At 43.4% G+C, this 13,214-nt stretch overlaps 1 protein-coding gene across 1 annotated transcript in view; it reads right to left on the bottom strand.

Annotated features, from left to right (window-relative positions):
• Nucleotides 1-13,214, bottom strand: part of NDUFB5 (NADH:ubiquinone oxidoreductase subunit B5) — a 55,766-nt gene that overhangs the window by 14,398 nt on the left and 28,154 nt on the right. The window contains exons 4-5 of the mRNA XM_078668051.1: nt 12,293-12,354; nt 5,669-5,775 (exon numbers count right to left, since the gene is read on the bottom strand). Of these exons, the coding sequence (XP_078524177.1) occupies nt 5,669-5,775; nt 12,293-12,354 (169 nt within the window). The remainder of the gene's footprint in view (nt 1-5,668; nt 5,776-12,292; nt 12,355-13,214) is intronic.

The following is a 13,214-nucleotide window of genomic DNA, read 5'->3' as shown; positions in this document are numbered from 1 at the left end:
ATATTATGATGCCAGTAAGGATGGCTATGATATCACTGAGGATTATTATAATGCCAGTAAGGGGGACTGGAATATCACTGAGGGATATTATGAAGCCAGTAGGGTGACTATGATGTCACTGAGGGTTATTATGATGCCAGAAAGGGGGACTGAGATATCACTGAGGGTTATTTTAATGCCAGTAAGGGTTACTGTGATATCACTGAGGATTATTATAATGCCAGTAAGGGTGACTATGATAACACGGAGGGATAATATGATGCCAGTAAGGGGGACTGAGCTATCACTGAGGGTTATTATAATGCCAGTAGGGTGACTGAGATATCACTGAGGGTTATTATGAAACCAGTAAGGGCGACTATGATGTCACTGAGGATTATTATAATGCCAGTAAGGTTGACTATGATAACACGGAGGGATATTGTGAAGCCAGTAGGGTGACTATGATGTCACCGAGGGTTAATATGATGCCAGAAAGGGGGACTGAGATATCACTGAGGGTTATTTCAATGCCAGTAAGGGTTACTGTGATATCACTGAGGATTAATATAATGCCAGTAAAGGGGACTATGATGTTGCTGAGGGTTATTATGAAACCAGTAAGGGTGACTATGTTTTCACTGAGGATTATTACGATGTCAGTAAGGGGGACTGAGATATCACTGAGGGTTATTATGAAACCAGTAAGGGTGACTATGATGTCACTGAGGATTATTATGATGTCAGTAAGGGGGACTGAAATATCACTGAGGGTTATGAAACCAGTAAGGGTGACTATGAGGTCACTGAGGACTATTATAATGCCAGTAAGGGGGACTGAGATATCACTGAGGGTTATTATGAAACCAGTAAGGGTGACCATGAGGTCACTGAGGATTATTATAATGCCAGTAAGGGTGACTATGATAACACGGAGGGTTATTATTAAGCCAGTAAGGGTGACTATGATGTCACTGAGGATTATGATGATGTCAGTAAGTGTAATTAGGATGTTACTGAGAGCTACTTTGATGCAAGCGAGGGAGATCATGATACCCGTGAGAGTGACTATGATGCAAGGGAAGGTGCCTATGGTGTGGGGGAGGTGATATGATGCCACTGAGTGAGGTTATGATCCTAGCAAGTGTCATGGCTATACCAGCGATGATGACAAAGAAGTCAGTGAGTGTGATGTTACTAAGAGTAATTGGGATGCACGCAAGGGTGTACTTTGTATCACTGAGGGCTGCTAAGATACCAGCGTTGTGGACTACGGTATCAGTAACAACACTGCAATTCTAGAAAGGGTGCGGTGATGGCACTGCGGGTTAAAATAAAAATATGTATTTGTAAAGCGCAAATTACTCACCCTGACGAGTCTCAAGGTGCTGGGGGCCATCGTGGAAATTAAGTAAGCTATTGCCCAGGATCACATGGTGCTGAGCTGAGCTGCCACCGGAGCAAGGGATCAAACCGTGAACCCTGTGCTCTGAAGTCAGCTGCCCTGGCCGCTGCACCACACCTCTCCTTAGGGTTATGATGATGCGAGTATAAGGTCCCCGAGGGGGACAATGAGGACTTTTGGGTTTGCTGTTATGCCGTCAGGGAGTGTGATTTTATGATATCCGTGAATGCAACATCATGAATGGTTTAATGCCATCACTGACGATTATGACGACACCAACAAGGGGGTTATAATGACAGTGATAAAGACAATGACGTTGGTTAGGGTGAGAAACGTTTTCCGACGGGGAGATGGGATGTCAGTGAGCATAGCTCCAATGTCTGTGAGAGGGGAGAGTGACTTTGAAACCAGTGAGGGTCAAAGTAATGTCAGTGAGGGTGATGCTTGAGAGGGTGAACAATGTCTGTTCTCTGCCAGTGGGTCAATGTTTGACACTACAAACCATCGGTCCATAGGCCGTAATGTGTGATAAGGTTGAAAGCAGGATTGGTGCCCCCTTACCTGAGGTTAGAGAAGCATGGTCGTGTAAGAGGAGTGCTGGTGGGCGAGGTGGGTCCTAAGGTGCGGGAGTGAGGTGAGAGGCAGGGAGGGGTGGGAGATGTGGCAAGATCCGAGTGAGGCCTGGAGTGCCCTCCGCATCTGGACTCACCTCTGGAAATGCAGCCGCTAAATGCAAAAGCTCACGGGAGGGGGTGGTAGCAGGTGGCACAGGGGGCAGTAGACGGGGCTGCTCCACTTGCCTCACCTCCACCTCCAGTTGAAATAATGTCTAGTTGGGGTCCTCGGCAAACAAGTTTGACAGCCGTCTGAGAAGTGCAAGTGCCATCACAGTAGTGAGCAGAACAGGGGAAGCAGGAGGGGCAGAAGTTTTGTGTGAAGGAGAGAGAAGCAGGGAAACAGGGGGAGAGACTGAGTCTGAGGGGTAGGAAGAGGGAGGGGAGCACGAGAACAGCAGAGAGAAGAACTGGGAGAAAATTAAACAACCACCAACAAGCATTGGCAAAGTCAATAGGTCTCATCTCAAGGAATTACTGACACTGCTAATGCAAAATGACTTGGTAGTAGTGGCTGAATCATCACGACAATCTGTAGTTTAAAAAAAAGTAAAACAAAAGCACTTATTTTTGTTTTAAAAACATTTTATGTGCAGTGTGGCTGGGGGAAGGACTGACGCAAGAAGAGGGTGTGGAGAAAAACAGACTAAATGGGGGCATATGGAGCATGGAGGCGGTGGGGAAAGAAGTAGACAGGCGACAAAAAGAAATATAGATGTGGGTGGGCGCTGTACAGAAGCACACAGCAACATGGAATGCAGGGGTTGCACAGAATCACATGGTGCCAGAGCGCGGGAGAGTAGAGAAGAATATAAGGGGGCGAGATAAAACTCAGGCACACTCACGGAGTGCTTCACAAAAAAAGAAAGCACTAGTTCCCGGAAGGAAAGCAAACGCTCGTGGAAGAATACTGGGAGCCAATCAGAGACGTGGCAAACAGGCTATGCTCCACGGGAGGGACAAACCCAAGCAAGATGGGCAAAAACAAAGCAAGTTAACAGAAGGTAAGCAAATGTGGATGACAAAAGGCAAAACCAATGGTAAGCAGTGGGTGGAATGCATTCCTAGGTAAGCCTTCAGGAAGTATCCCAGATGTCTTTCGCAACCAGACAGCAGCGCTGTCTCTTAGGCTCCGATCTAAATATGGAGCTACCTAGCTCAAGCAGCAGAGGACACCATCACCTTGAGATACGAGGCTATGCCTTTCATAGAGGTATAAAAAAGATCATTTAGCAATGTGGCCAAATAATCTTGACACCCTGTTTAATAAAGAGGTAGAGGTCATTACAGTAGCCTACTGCTTCGTTCTAAAGTTAGCATTCACTCTCTAAAAGGACATACTTGATCCAGAATTCTCAAAAACACGGCAACGTCGGCCAAAATCCTACCACCCAGTAAATCAGCACATCTTGCACTAGATTCTTCTCAGTCGGCAAAGGATTAAGGTACCCCAATAGGATTCAAATGTGGGGCTCGGTTTCTGATTTGTTAGATTTAGAGACACTAAAGGGACAATCAAAAAGCTCAATAAAGTTGGATTAACCTAACCTGAGGGTGGGGTGGGGAAAGCCCTTAGTTTCAGAATGTTCTAAATTCGTACTTCCAGGCTAGTAGTTCCATCTTTCATATTCCCGATGAACGTTTCGGAGCAGCTTAAACTTTGAAATGTAGTGTCCGTAGGTACGATCTCTTACCCGCAAAGAACCAAAGTTTTGTGAATGAGTAAGACCGTTTCTCTTTTTTCAAGTAATGCACTTTGGGTCTCACAATAATAAGTTTTGGGTAGAACATACACAAGTAAGAGGCATCTGGAGGGTGTCCATTTTCTTCCTCCAAGCATAGCAAAGGCATATTCTTGCACAGTTAAGAGCCTCTACAGATGAAGATATCAAGCCCACTATCAGGCAGAAAAGTGCACAAATTCGGAACTTCTGCTTCTGGGTGTATTTTGTATAAAAAATGTAAATGTTATTTAAATTGTTATACCAATCTCTTAACACTTCTACTATGCTGCCACCCTTGAGACAGTTAATGCGGCTGCGATGTGGCTAGGCATAGCAAGTCACTACACGTAAAGCCTACTTGAGCAAGCCTCTCTTTCATCCTTGGTTTACTTGCTTTTTATTTACCTATTCTATTTAACCATATAAACATAACACAGTAATACATGTGAAGCGTATCAGATAGACATGTCCAAACCTACAATCGGTAGTGTGCTTTGCTAAATAGTTATACAATCAAAGACAAACACAGATAGTGTATGACATTCTAGAACACCCAACCAACCTCCAAACAATCCTCCGTTTTATGACTGTATACTCCTCTAGTTATTGTAACCTTCATACCATGAAGCAGTTAGGTGTCTTTTGTCCGCAGATGCATTAACGTCTCAGCATCTACATGGGTATCTTAATAGATAAATACTAAAGTACAAGTACATGACATGATATCTGCAGAGAGGGCAGCTTTCCAGTTTTTTAGTATCGTTAATGAAGAATGATGGGAGGTAAGTCTGTCTGATGGAGGTAACAAAAGGGGTTAATTTAGAGTTTGGTGGATGGGGTGCTCCGTCAAAGTGCGGTGGATGTCCTGTCCTCTGTATTACAAGTGCATTATACCCTACGGCAGTTGGAATACGATTGACGGGATATCCTCCACATTTTGACGGAGTATTCCATCCACCACACTCTAAATTAGGTCCTACGTTTTATCAATTTGAGACTAGCAAACCTTTAACTTCAAGCTGACTTTACTTCAGGCTCCCATTCCAAATCTGGGGCCAACCCATTTGTAGTCTTTAGAACTGACTGTGCAAGACAAGTTAATAGTGCTCTATATACTACTGATGGGATAAAGCTGTAAGTAATGCTGCTTAAAGGGGCCTTCAAGTGGAGCGTGTGGGAAACTCTTCCACTTTGCTCTTGCAGCTTTCACTGGTATACTTTAGAAATTCCAAGGGAGCAATGCTGTGGAGCACTTCAATCTGTGCAAACATCTCAAATCTATGGTGATTTCCAACTTCACAAACACAAACTTTCTAAACCCCTTATCGAGACACATCGGCAGCATGGAATAGTGGACCCACACACCTGCCCAACTGTCTGTGTCTTATTAGCCAACATTGCTAATCTGTCTCCACTGTTATTACATTTTAAAGAAGAACCTGCTCAGGATAACAGACCAGACTCCTTTTCTCCTCTTCCTGCCACAACAGAGCAGTGAACTGAAGCTGCGATTCCACATACTTCAGTTTCATGTCTGGCAAGCTTCATCACCATTCATATGACAGTTTAATAATTTTAAATTTACACTATTGGTCTGGGTTTACCCCACACCAGAGTTGCGTACAGTGAGTTGGACTTCTTGAAGAAGCTCCTTGTGAGGTAAAGAGGCAGGATTTGGAATACAGCCTGGGCATAGCTGTCATTTTACATAATGTAATCTGCCCAATAGCCAACAGTGGCAGTGTGATCCATAACTGAATAGGGCCCTCCAGTGAGGTCAACCTTCCATCCAGACTTTGACTCGCTATGAAATTTGGCTATGCCCAGGCATCCGAACATGGCACGTACCCATTCTCCAGACTGGCTACTAACTATCAATTATGTCCTCCTTGCCAATCAGGTCAATCGTTTCATACACTGAATGCTTAATCCAGCATTTTTCTTACCTTAGGTCTGCCTTTTCTGCTTCAATATTAAGCACGTGCATCAATTTTTCATATTCCTTCTCGGGTGGCTCAAATACATAGCGAACAATCCATCTTGTCACAGGATGCTGTCAAAAGAAAGAGGTTTTGTGAGCTGGTAGTCACCTATTGAATGGGAAACGGCCACTACAACGAAGCCGTTTCCACGAAATCCTTAACCACGCATGCAGTACAACGCATGCGTGGTTACCACGAAAGCCTTTACCACGCATACCTTTACTACGAGGTTTGTAGTAAAGGCATATGTGGTAAAGGTAAAAAGTAAAAAAAAGGGGGCTTGGGGGGGGGGTCTCCCCCCCCAAAAAAAACTCACCTGAAGTCACGTCGGGAAATGCTGAAAATCAGCGTTGTTTAAGAGAAATCGGAAAATAAACTTCCGCTTTCTCTTAACGACGTATGACGTCACCACGCAAGTATTCGAGGTAAAGGTTATGCGTGCAAAACTAATTCCGTTGTAACGCATGCGTGGTAAAGGCATGCGTTGCAACGGAATTCGTTGTAACGTCATACATTCCTATTGAATACCCTGATGTTAAATACGTTTAAAACTCTGTCACTGAAAGCCAATAATATGAATTCAATATTTACCCTAATGTGGTGAGTTGCAGTGAGAGTGAGTAGGCTGACCAATACATCAAGTGAAAGATCAATCATTAACAAACAGGGCGTGATCACACCTGAGATAGTCATAGGTCATAGGACAGGTTCTCTTTCAGACGTGCATTGTAAAGTCCACAGAAAATTACATGTTAATGCTCCAGTTTTTAAGCTATTATTGCTTTATTAATGTTGAACTCACCCTTCCATGGTTATTTGAAAAAGAAAATTCATTACTACAACACTGTATTTATGGTTTTCCAGAGAATTTATACCAACGTTTAATTGTCTCAGCCTTCTTATGTATCGTATTTCACTTAAGGCACAGGGCTGATTCTAACTGCAGAATACAGATTCTTCCTAAAGTATACTGACAGGACCCACACATGCTGCCCATTTTTTCCTGAAGTTTATAGAAATAGGACTGAAATCTCATTTTAAATAGAATGCAAGCCAATGAAGTGGTATAAAATGGTCTTATGTGGTTTCTAGTCTTCCAGCCTGAAATCAGAAAAGTTGCTGTTATGAACATTTTGGAATACCCCGGTTGGTTTCGGAACATCGGCATATACAATGGTGTGAGGTATTACAGCAGCTTTACCTAATGTGCTCAGGAAAGAGCTAATATTTCTTCAGAATAGGCAGGAGAGAACTGTGCATCTTAAAGCGACTAATTAATTGGTGTTCTAAGGGACACTGATGTAGTCTGAAATTGTTGTGTTGAAATTTCAACTTTTTTTTCCCATTGGGACTGGCCTGATCGCGACAGAGGTTGGCCCTATCAGTAGCAACATTCTCCGAAATGAAAGCCTCAAAAATCATCACTTGTCTTTAGCTCCCGTTCATTAACTGAAGGTTGGACCTATATCTCCTCTGAAGTGTTATGGGGCAAAAATACAGCTGGAAAAAGCTCAACATTGTGCATCAGAGGTACAGTATTTACTAATTTTAATCAATTTCAAGGCTTCTACTTATTGAACAAGCTGAGATAGGTGCAAGGGGCTCACTCTCCTGTGCTGAGGTTTATAGATGCCCTAAATACTGTTGTTTCAGGATATTGGAAGTACCAATGAGGCCTGGGAATGGTCTTAAGTTGCAATTAGGGAATTCATGTTCATCCTTCCACCTAACAAATCAGCAATTTATATGACTTAATTTTGTACATCTATATTGGTGCTGCTCATAAACAATCGATAGAGCTCGGATGTGTTTTACCCAGAGAATGGTCTAAAAGCGACAGGCTGTTCTCTTTGCCAGTTGAAGATTTCATTTCCCTTTCTTTGTGGATCCCATAAATCGAGTGAGGGGCAGTGCTTCCTTTCCATCACCTAAAATATTTACTTTACTGACACATTTTACGCTCTTCCATACATCGTGCGTAAAGCAAGCAGAGTATCCAAGTTCTTTTTTGGTTTTGTAGTTCCCCAAAATAAGGCACTAATTATAGTGACCCCCACAAAGTTGAAAATGGTTTGGTGCCAAATTGTAGAAACACTTACAAACACTGTTTCAAAATTTGTGAAAACACTGAAAAATGGGCACTATAATTCACCAAAAACAAACATTGGAAACAAGAAACCCTATGATTGCCTGAATGCCTCGGATAAGTCTCCACAACTTAAATGTGAGAAGAATCAGGTACCGCATAGGATTTAATTGGGGTACAAGTACACGTGTGTATTTTTGGCAGGGTGTGGCTTGGATGATAAGAGGAGAACTTCGAGTGACCATAGCAAACAAAAGAATTCCTGTACCCATCTAGGTGCATATCTCACTTGGAAAATGTAGTGCAGAACTCTGTCTTTCTAGTGCTATATATCCTTACTCTGGACCTGCTGGCCCCCCTCTCTGAGGAGGGGTTTGATTTACTGAGCCAAAAAATTAAATCTGGCTCCCCAATGGACCCGCTCAAACCGGTCCAGCTTAAGAGCATGCAGGCCTTATGTCGCACACCTATGCTAGCCCTTATCAACTTATCACTGTCCTCGGGAACCGTGCCCACTAGTTGGAAGCATGCGGTAGTAACACCCATTCTAAAAAAGCCTTCCCTAGACCCGGTCAAACCAGAGAACTATCGCCCCATCTCACTGCTGCCGTGGGCCGCCAAAGCAACTGAGGCCCACGTGAATGGGATCCTGGCTGACCATCTCGCCAAAGCTAATATCTTGGATCCCACCCAAAACGGATTTCGCGCAGGCCACAGCACGGAGACTGCCTTGTTGTTTATGACCGAACATCTGCGTTCCGTGCTGGATAGCGGACGAACAGCGGCACTCTTGTTATTAGACTTGAGTGCCGCGTTCGATACGGTGTCCCACGAGATCCTGTTACGGCGGTTAGAGGAAATTGGCGTTAGGGGTTCCGCTCTTCGCTGGTTCCACTCATTCCTCTCAGATAGATCTTTCCAGGTTGCTATCCCTTCCGGGAAATCCACCTCCTACCCGCTCACACTGGGGGTCCCACAGGGATCATCGTTGAGCCCCACCTTATTTAATATCTACGTTAGACCGCTGGCTGATGTAGTCAAACGCTGGGGCCTGACAATGGTTTCCTATGCGGATGACACACAGCTGGCGGTCACGTTAAGTGGGGACTCAGCTGTGGAGGCCCTCAAGTTCTGCAAGGTGCTTAGTGCGGTGGCCAATTGGATGAATCAGAACTGTCTCCAATTGAACACTATGAAAACAGAGGTCATGGTGTTTGGTAAGCAACCTGGATGGTGGAATGACCACTGGTGGCCTCCCGAGCTAGGAATGATCCCTACTCCTGTTACGGAGATAAAAAACCTCGGAGTCTGGCTGGATCCCTCCCTGAGTTTTATCTGCCATACCGAGAGGGTAGCCGCCACCTGTTTTGGTGTCATTAGAGGCATCAGGCCGGTATTGAAATTTTTTGATGCCCCCACCAGACAGCTTGTGGTTCAGGCCTCAGTGCTATCCAGGATAGATTATGCCAGTGCTCTGCTAGCAGGTACCAACCAGGCGGAACTTAAGCGGCTGCAGCGAGTACAGAACGCCGCTGCAAGAGCGGTGGTCGGCCTGCCTAGGAGATGTTCGGTCTCAAGAACACTGCAGGCGCTCCACTGGCTTCCAGTAGCCAGGAGGATCGAGTTTAAGGTGCTCTGTCTGGCTTTTAAAATTTTAAAAGGTACAGCCCCACCCATACTGGTGAATCTTCTGACCCCATATGTTCCTTCCTGACCCTTGAGATCGATGGGTCAGAATCTGTCTGTGGTCCCACGTTTTCTGTTGAGTAGACTGGCGGCCGCTCCTTCCGAGTGGTAGCCGCAAAACTATGGAACTCCCTCCCTGCGGAAATTCGAGCACTGGAAGATCTACTCCAGTTCAGACGTGCCATTAAAACAATACTTTTTAATAAAAACTTCTGATTTGGCAGCTATTTGCAATGTTGCGTTTACCTCTCTGGGCGCCAGGACGGGGCAGCTGTGCGCGGTACAAAAGTAATTAACATAACATAACATAACATATCTATATATCAGATGTACAATGAAGCAAGGAAGGCTAGACTAAAAATACTGAGGGATGAGGCCTGGGAACAACTCCATCAGGTGTACATCACAAACAATTCTATGGATTTCTGGATGGTAATTAATGCCCCTTTTCTGAAAGCATCCTTCGATCCAAATATATACAGTCACATGGACTAAGAATCTTGGGTGGCCCACTTTACAAAAATATTGCCAGTAACGGCGAGGGAACGCATCTGCCCATGAAAGAAAATATAATAAACACAACCTATATGTTTACTTTCAATTACCAAGAGATTAGAGAATCTCTCTCCCAGTGTTCTTATAAGGCCCCGGGCGGACAGCGATAGATTTTTTGACCGAGCATCTGGATCTTTGGGGCCCAGTTCTAACTATTGTTTTTATTGTGGTAGCCAGTTTGATCCGACCGGAGTCATGGTCAAAATCTATTTTAATACCAATTTTTAAAAAGGGCGATCAATCAGAGCCAAGAAAGTATAGGCCTATCACACTTCTGGACAGCACAGCTAAACTTAGGAGTAGAGTATTACTGAATAGACTTGAGGAATGGGCTACTAATAACAATGTTTTGATCTCAGCCCAATATGGTTGTAAGAAGGGAAAAGGCACACCGGATAATGCCTTAATTTGAGCTTGCTGATTTCTAGGTACACTCTAGCGAAACAAGGCAAGCTCTACTTAGATTTTATGGACTTATCCGCAACTTTTGACTGTGTTGCCCATCATCATTTGTGGAGGATTATGAAGGAGATGGGTATCGACGAATCAGTTATATCTTTTATTAGACAGCTATGAGAAGCCAGGGAAATGTACCAGGTGGTTCACCATTATTAGGAGGTTCGTCAGGGCTGGGTCCTCGCCCCTTTTCTTTTTTCAATTTTCACCAACGGAGTGGAGGCTCCCCTGCTAGAATCAACCCGGATGTCCCAATAATGAATAAGATCTGCATACCCATCCTCCTTTATGCTGACGATACGGTCCTAATTGCACACACTGGGCTGGCACTTCATAGCTTTTAGAGCCATACGTGAATTTATGCAAACATTTGATTTACAAACTAACTAAGCAAAATCTTTTATTTTAGTGACGGGTCACAAGGTGAAGAAAGTACCATCTTTTTATATGGCAGGACGGAAAGTATCACAAAGGGATACGTTATCTTGTTTAGGGGTGACATTTGATAAATGACAACACGGTCCCACATGGTAACTACCAGAGGCCCAATGTTGAAAAAAGTATCATCGCTCTATACTCTTATTGAAAAGCTGGGGTTGATACCACTAGATGTTGTAAAAAAAAGTATACCTGGCAAAGTCTACCACAGTAGCTAGCTAAGGAGCTGGTGTTTGGGGACATACTAACTCTGCAGCTATTCAAACGATAGAAGAAACTGGTGGGTGTCCCTAAAAGCTGCTCAAATTTTAATTGCCAACTGGAGCTGAATGTCCCCTATATATCAGACCCCATATGTCTGGCCCAAATACTCCTATGGCACTCCATTTGGGGAAAGGAATCAGTTAACCTTACCCAACAGTTCATCCTAAATTGCCTTGCATTGGAACATGTACAGAGAATCCATTGGATCATGTACATTAAAAACAGCCTCATTTCTTTGGGTTTAAAAACTATCTTTGGCACACTATGCAATTGTTAGAGCATCAAAAAAAAAAGCTATTAAAACTCGCTTTTTAAATTTTATGGTTAAAAATAAGATTCAAAATTAGTAGTTCCAAACATATGGTGCGAGCTTATCGTGAGGGCCCGATCCCTAATGAGGATCAAGTCATATTTGTTGATGGTGACAAATTTCCCCCATAGATTTATATTAACTAGGTTCGGGCTGTACCTCATACCTTGTATGTTGGGATACCCATCAGGAACTTTTTTTACAGAAGCTCTACCGTTTCGTCCATGCAATGGTGTGTCCCCTCAATCTGATTGACATATATTTTTTTCTGGAAGTTTTATTTGGAAGAACGTAAAAGGTTTATATTGCCAATTATGCGCAAACACAAATTCAGACAATGTTGTCCTGTAATGTTTTTCTTACGTACGCGGTCTGATCCTTTCGTCTGTTATTACGTTGAGTCCTTTTTATGTCTTTCTTTAAAAACTAGGAGATTGCACAATATATCGAAATGAACTATAAGTATTTTAACAGTTTTAAATGATTGTTTTAATTGAATATTTTAACATTTTATTCTGGAAAACTGATGAATTATGTATATTCAAACTTTTATGATCTGTATGAATATGGATCGAATAAAAAACATTCTGATTTCTAGTGATATATGTGGAAGCTCCAAATCAAATAACTAGGAACTTTCAAAGGTGTCTGGCTGCAACCGGGGAAACAGCAAGCAAGTACAAGCATGAAACAGGCACATTAAAGTGCTGCTTCTACAGCCCAAACATTAACTGGGTATATTGTGTGGGTGAAATACAGGTTTACAAAAAACAAACAAATGTCCAAAAGTTACCCGATAGTACTCCCAGTGATCTGGAATATATCCTTCTGGAATCTCTGCCAATTCAGCTTCACCTGGTAGAAAAGACAAAAAACATACAATCATCACTACTGCAGTCATAAAGCACTTGCAATGCACACAAATTACAACCAAGTAGCTTTGGAAAGTTTCACCTTGGATGATTCTGCTATATCCTGGATGTTTGGTTTAATTTCTTACCAGTCATACTGGTTTGTAGTACTAAGCACCCTCCTTATTTTATGTGGAAATCTCATGAGGCAAAACCCCTTAGAATTCTGATCTCCATGTCTTGTTCCCTTGTGACTTGCAGGAACAGTCAGACTAGGCCAGCCTCAGTAATGAAATGCACCCATTCATTAACAGTCTTGAAAACCCATACACAAGACTGCAGTTTATGGTCATGTATTTAGGCAGGTTTAACCACAGACAAACCATCTCTATCATCGCTACAAACCAAATCCACACTCTATATTTTCTACACTAAAAAGTGATGGCTGTGGTTTTTGTCTTACGCTAAACGCCAGTTTCACTTAACTAGTCCAGGAAATCTTTCACAACCACACACATATTGAAACACAGAGTCCAATCAAGCAACAGCGAAAACATTAAAAAAAATAAACAAAAGCTCCATTTTAGGCGGGGGTGGAACTGGAACTCACACAGACCCTGGGGTGGACGGTTCCCCATGACCCACTACGCTTGATCCTGGGTGTGTTTGACGGCCTTGATGGTTCTGCTTCCTAGGAACAGCAGTGGCGGCAGCGAAGTGCGATACAGCGGCACTCTGGTCTCAGGCCACACCCCCTACTATACGGAAATGGAGACGGGGAGTGAATTGGTGTGGGACTCAAAAGGAGCCCCACTTTGAGGCCCGGGGTGGTTTCCCCAGGCTTTTTGGCAAGATATGGGGCAA

Source organism: Lissotriton helveticus, chromosome 11 (assembly GCF_964261635.1).
Source record: "Lissotriton helveticus chromosome 11, aLisHel1.1, whole genome shotgun sequence".
Taxonomy (NCBI): Eukaryota; Metazoa; Chordata; class Amphibia; order Caudata; family Salamandridae; genus Lissotriton; species Lissotriton helveticus.
The sequence above is the reverse complement of the archived record's forward strand: the minus strand, read 5'-3'. Positions and strand labels throughout refer to the sequence as shown.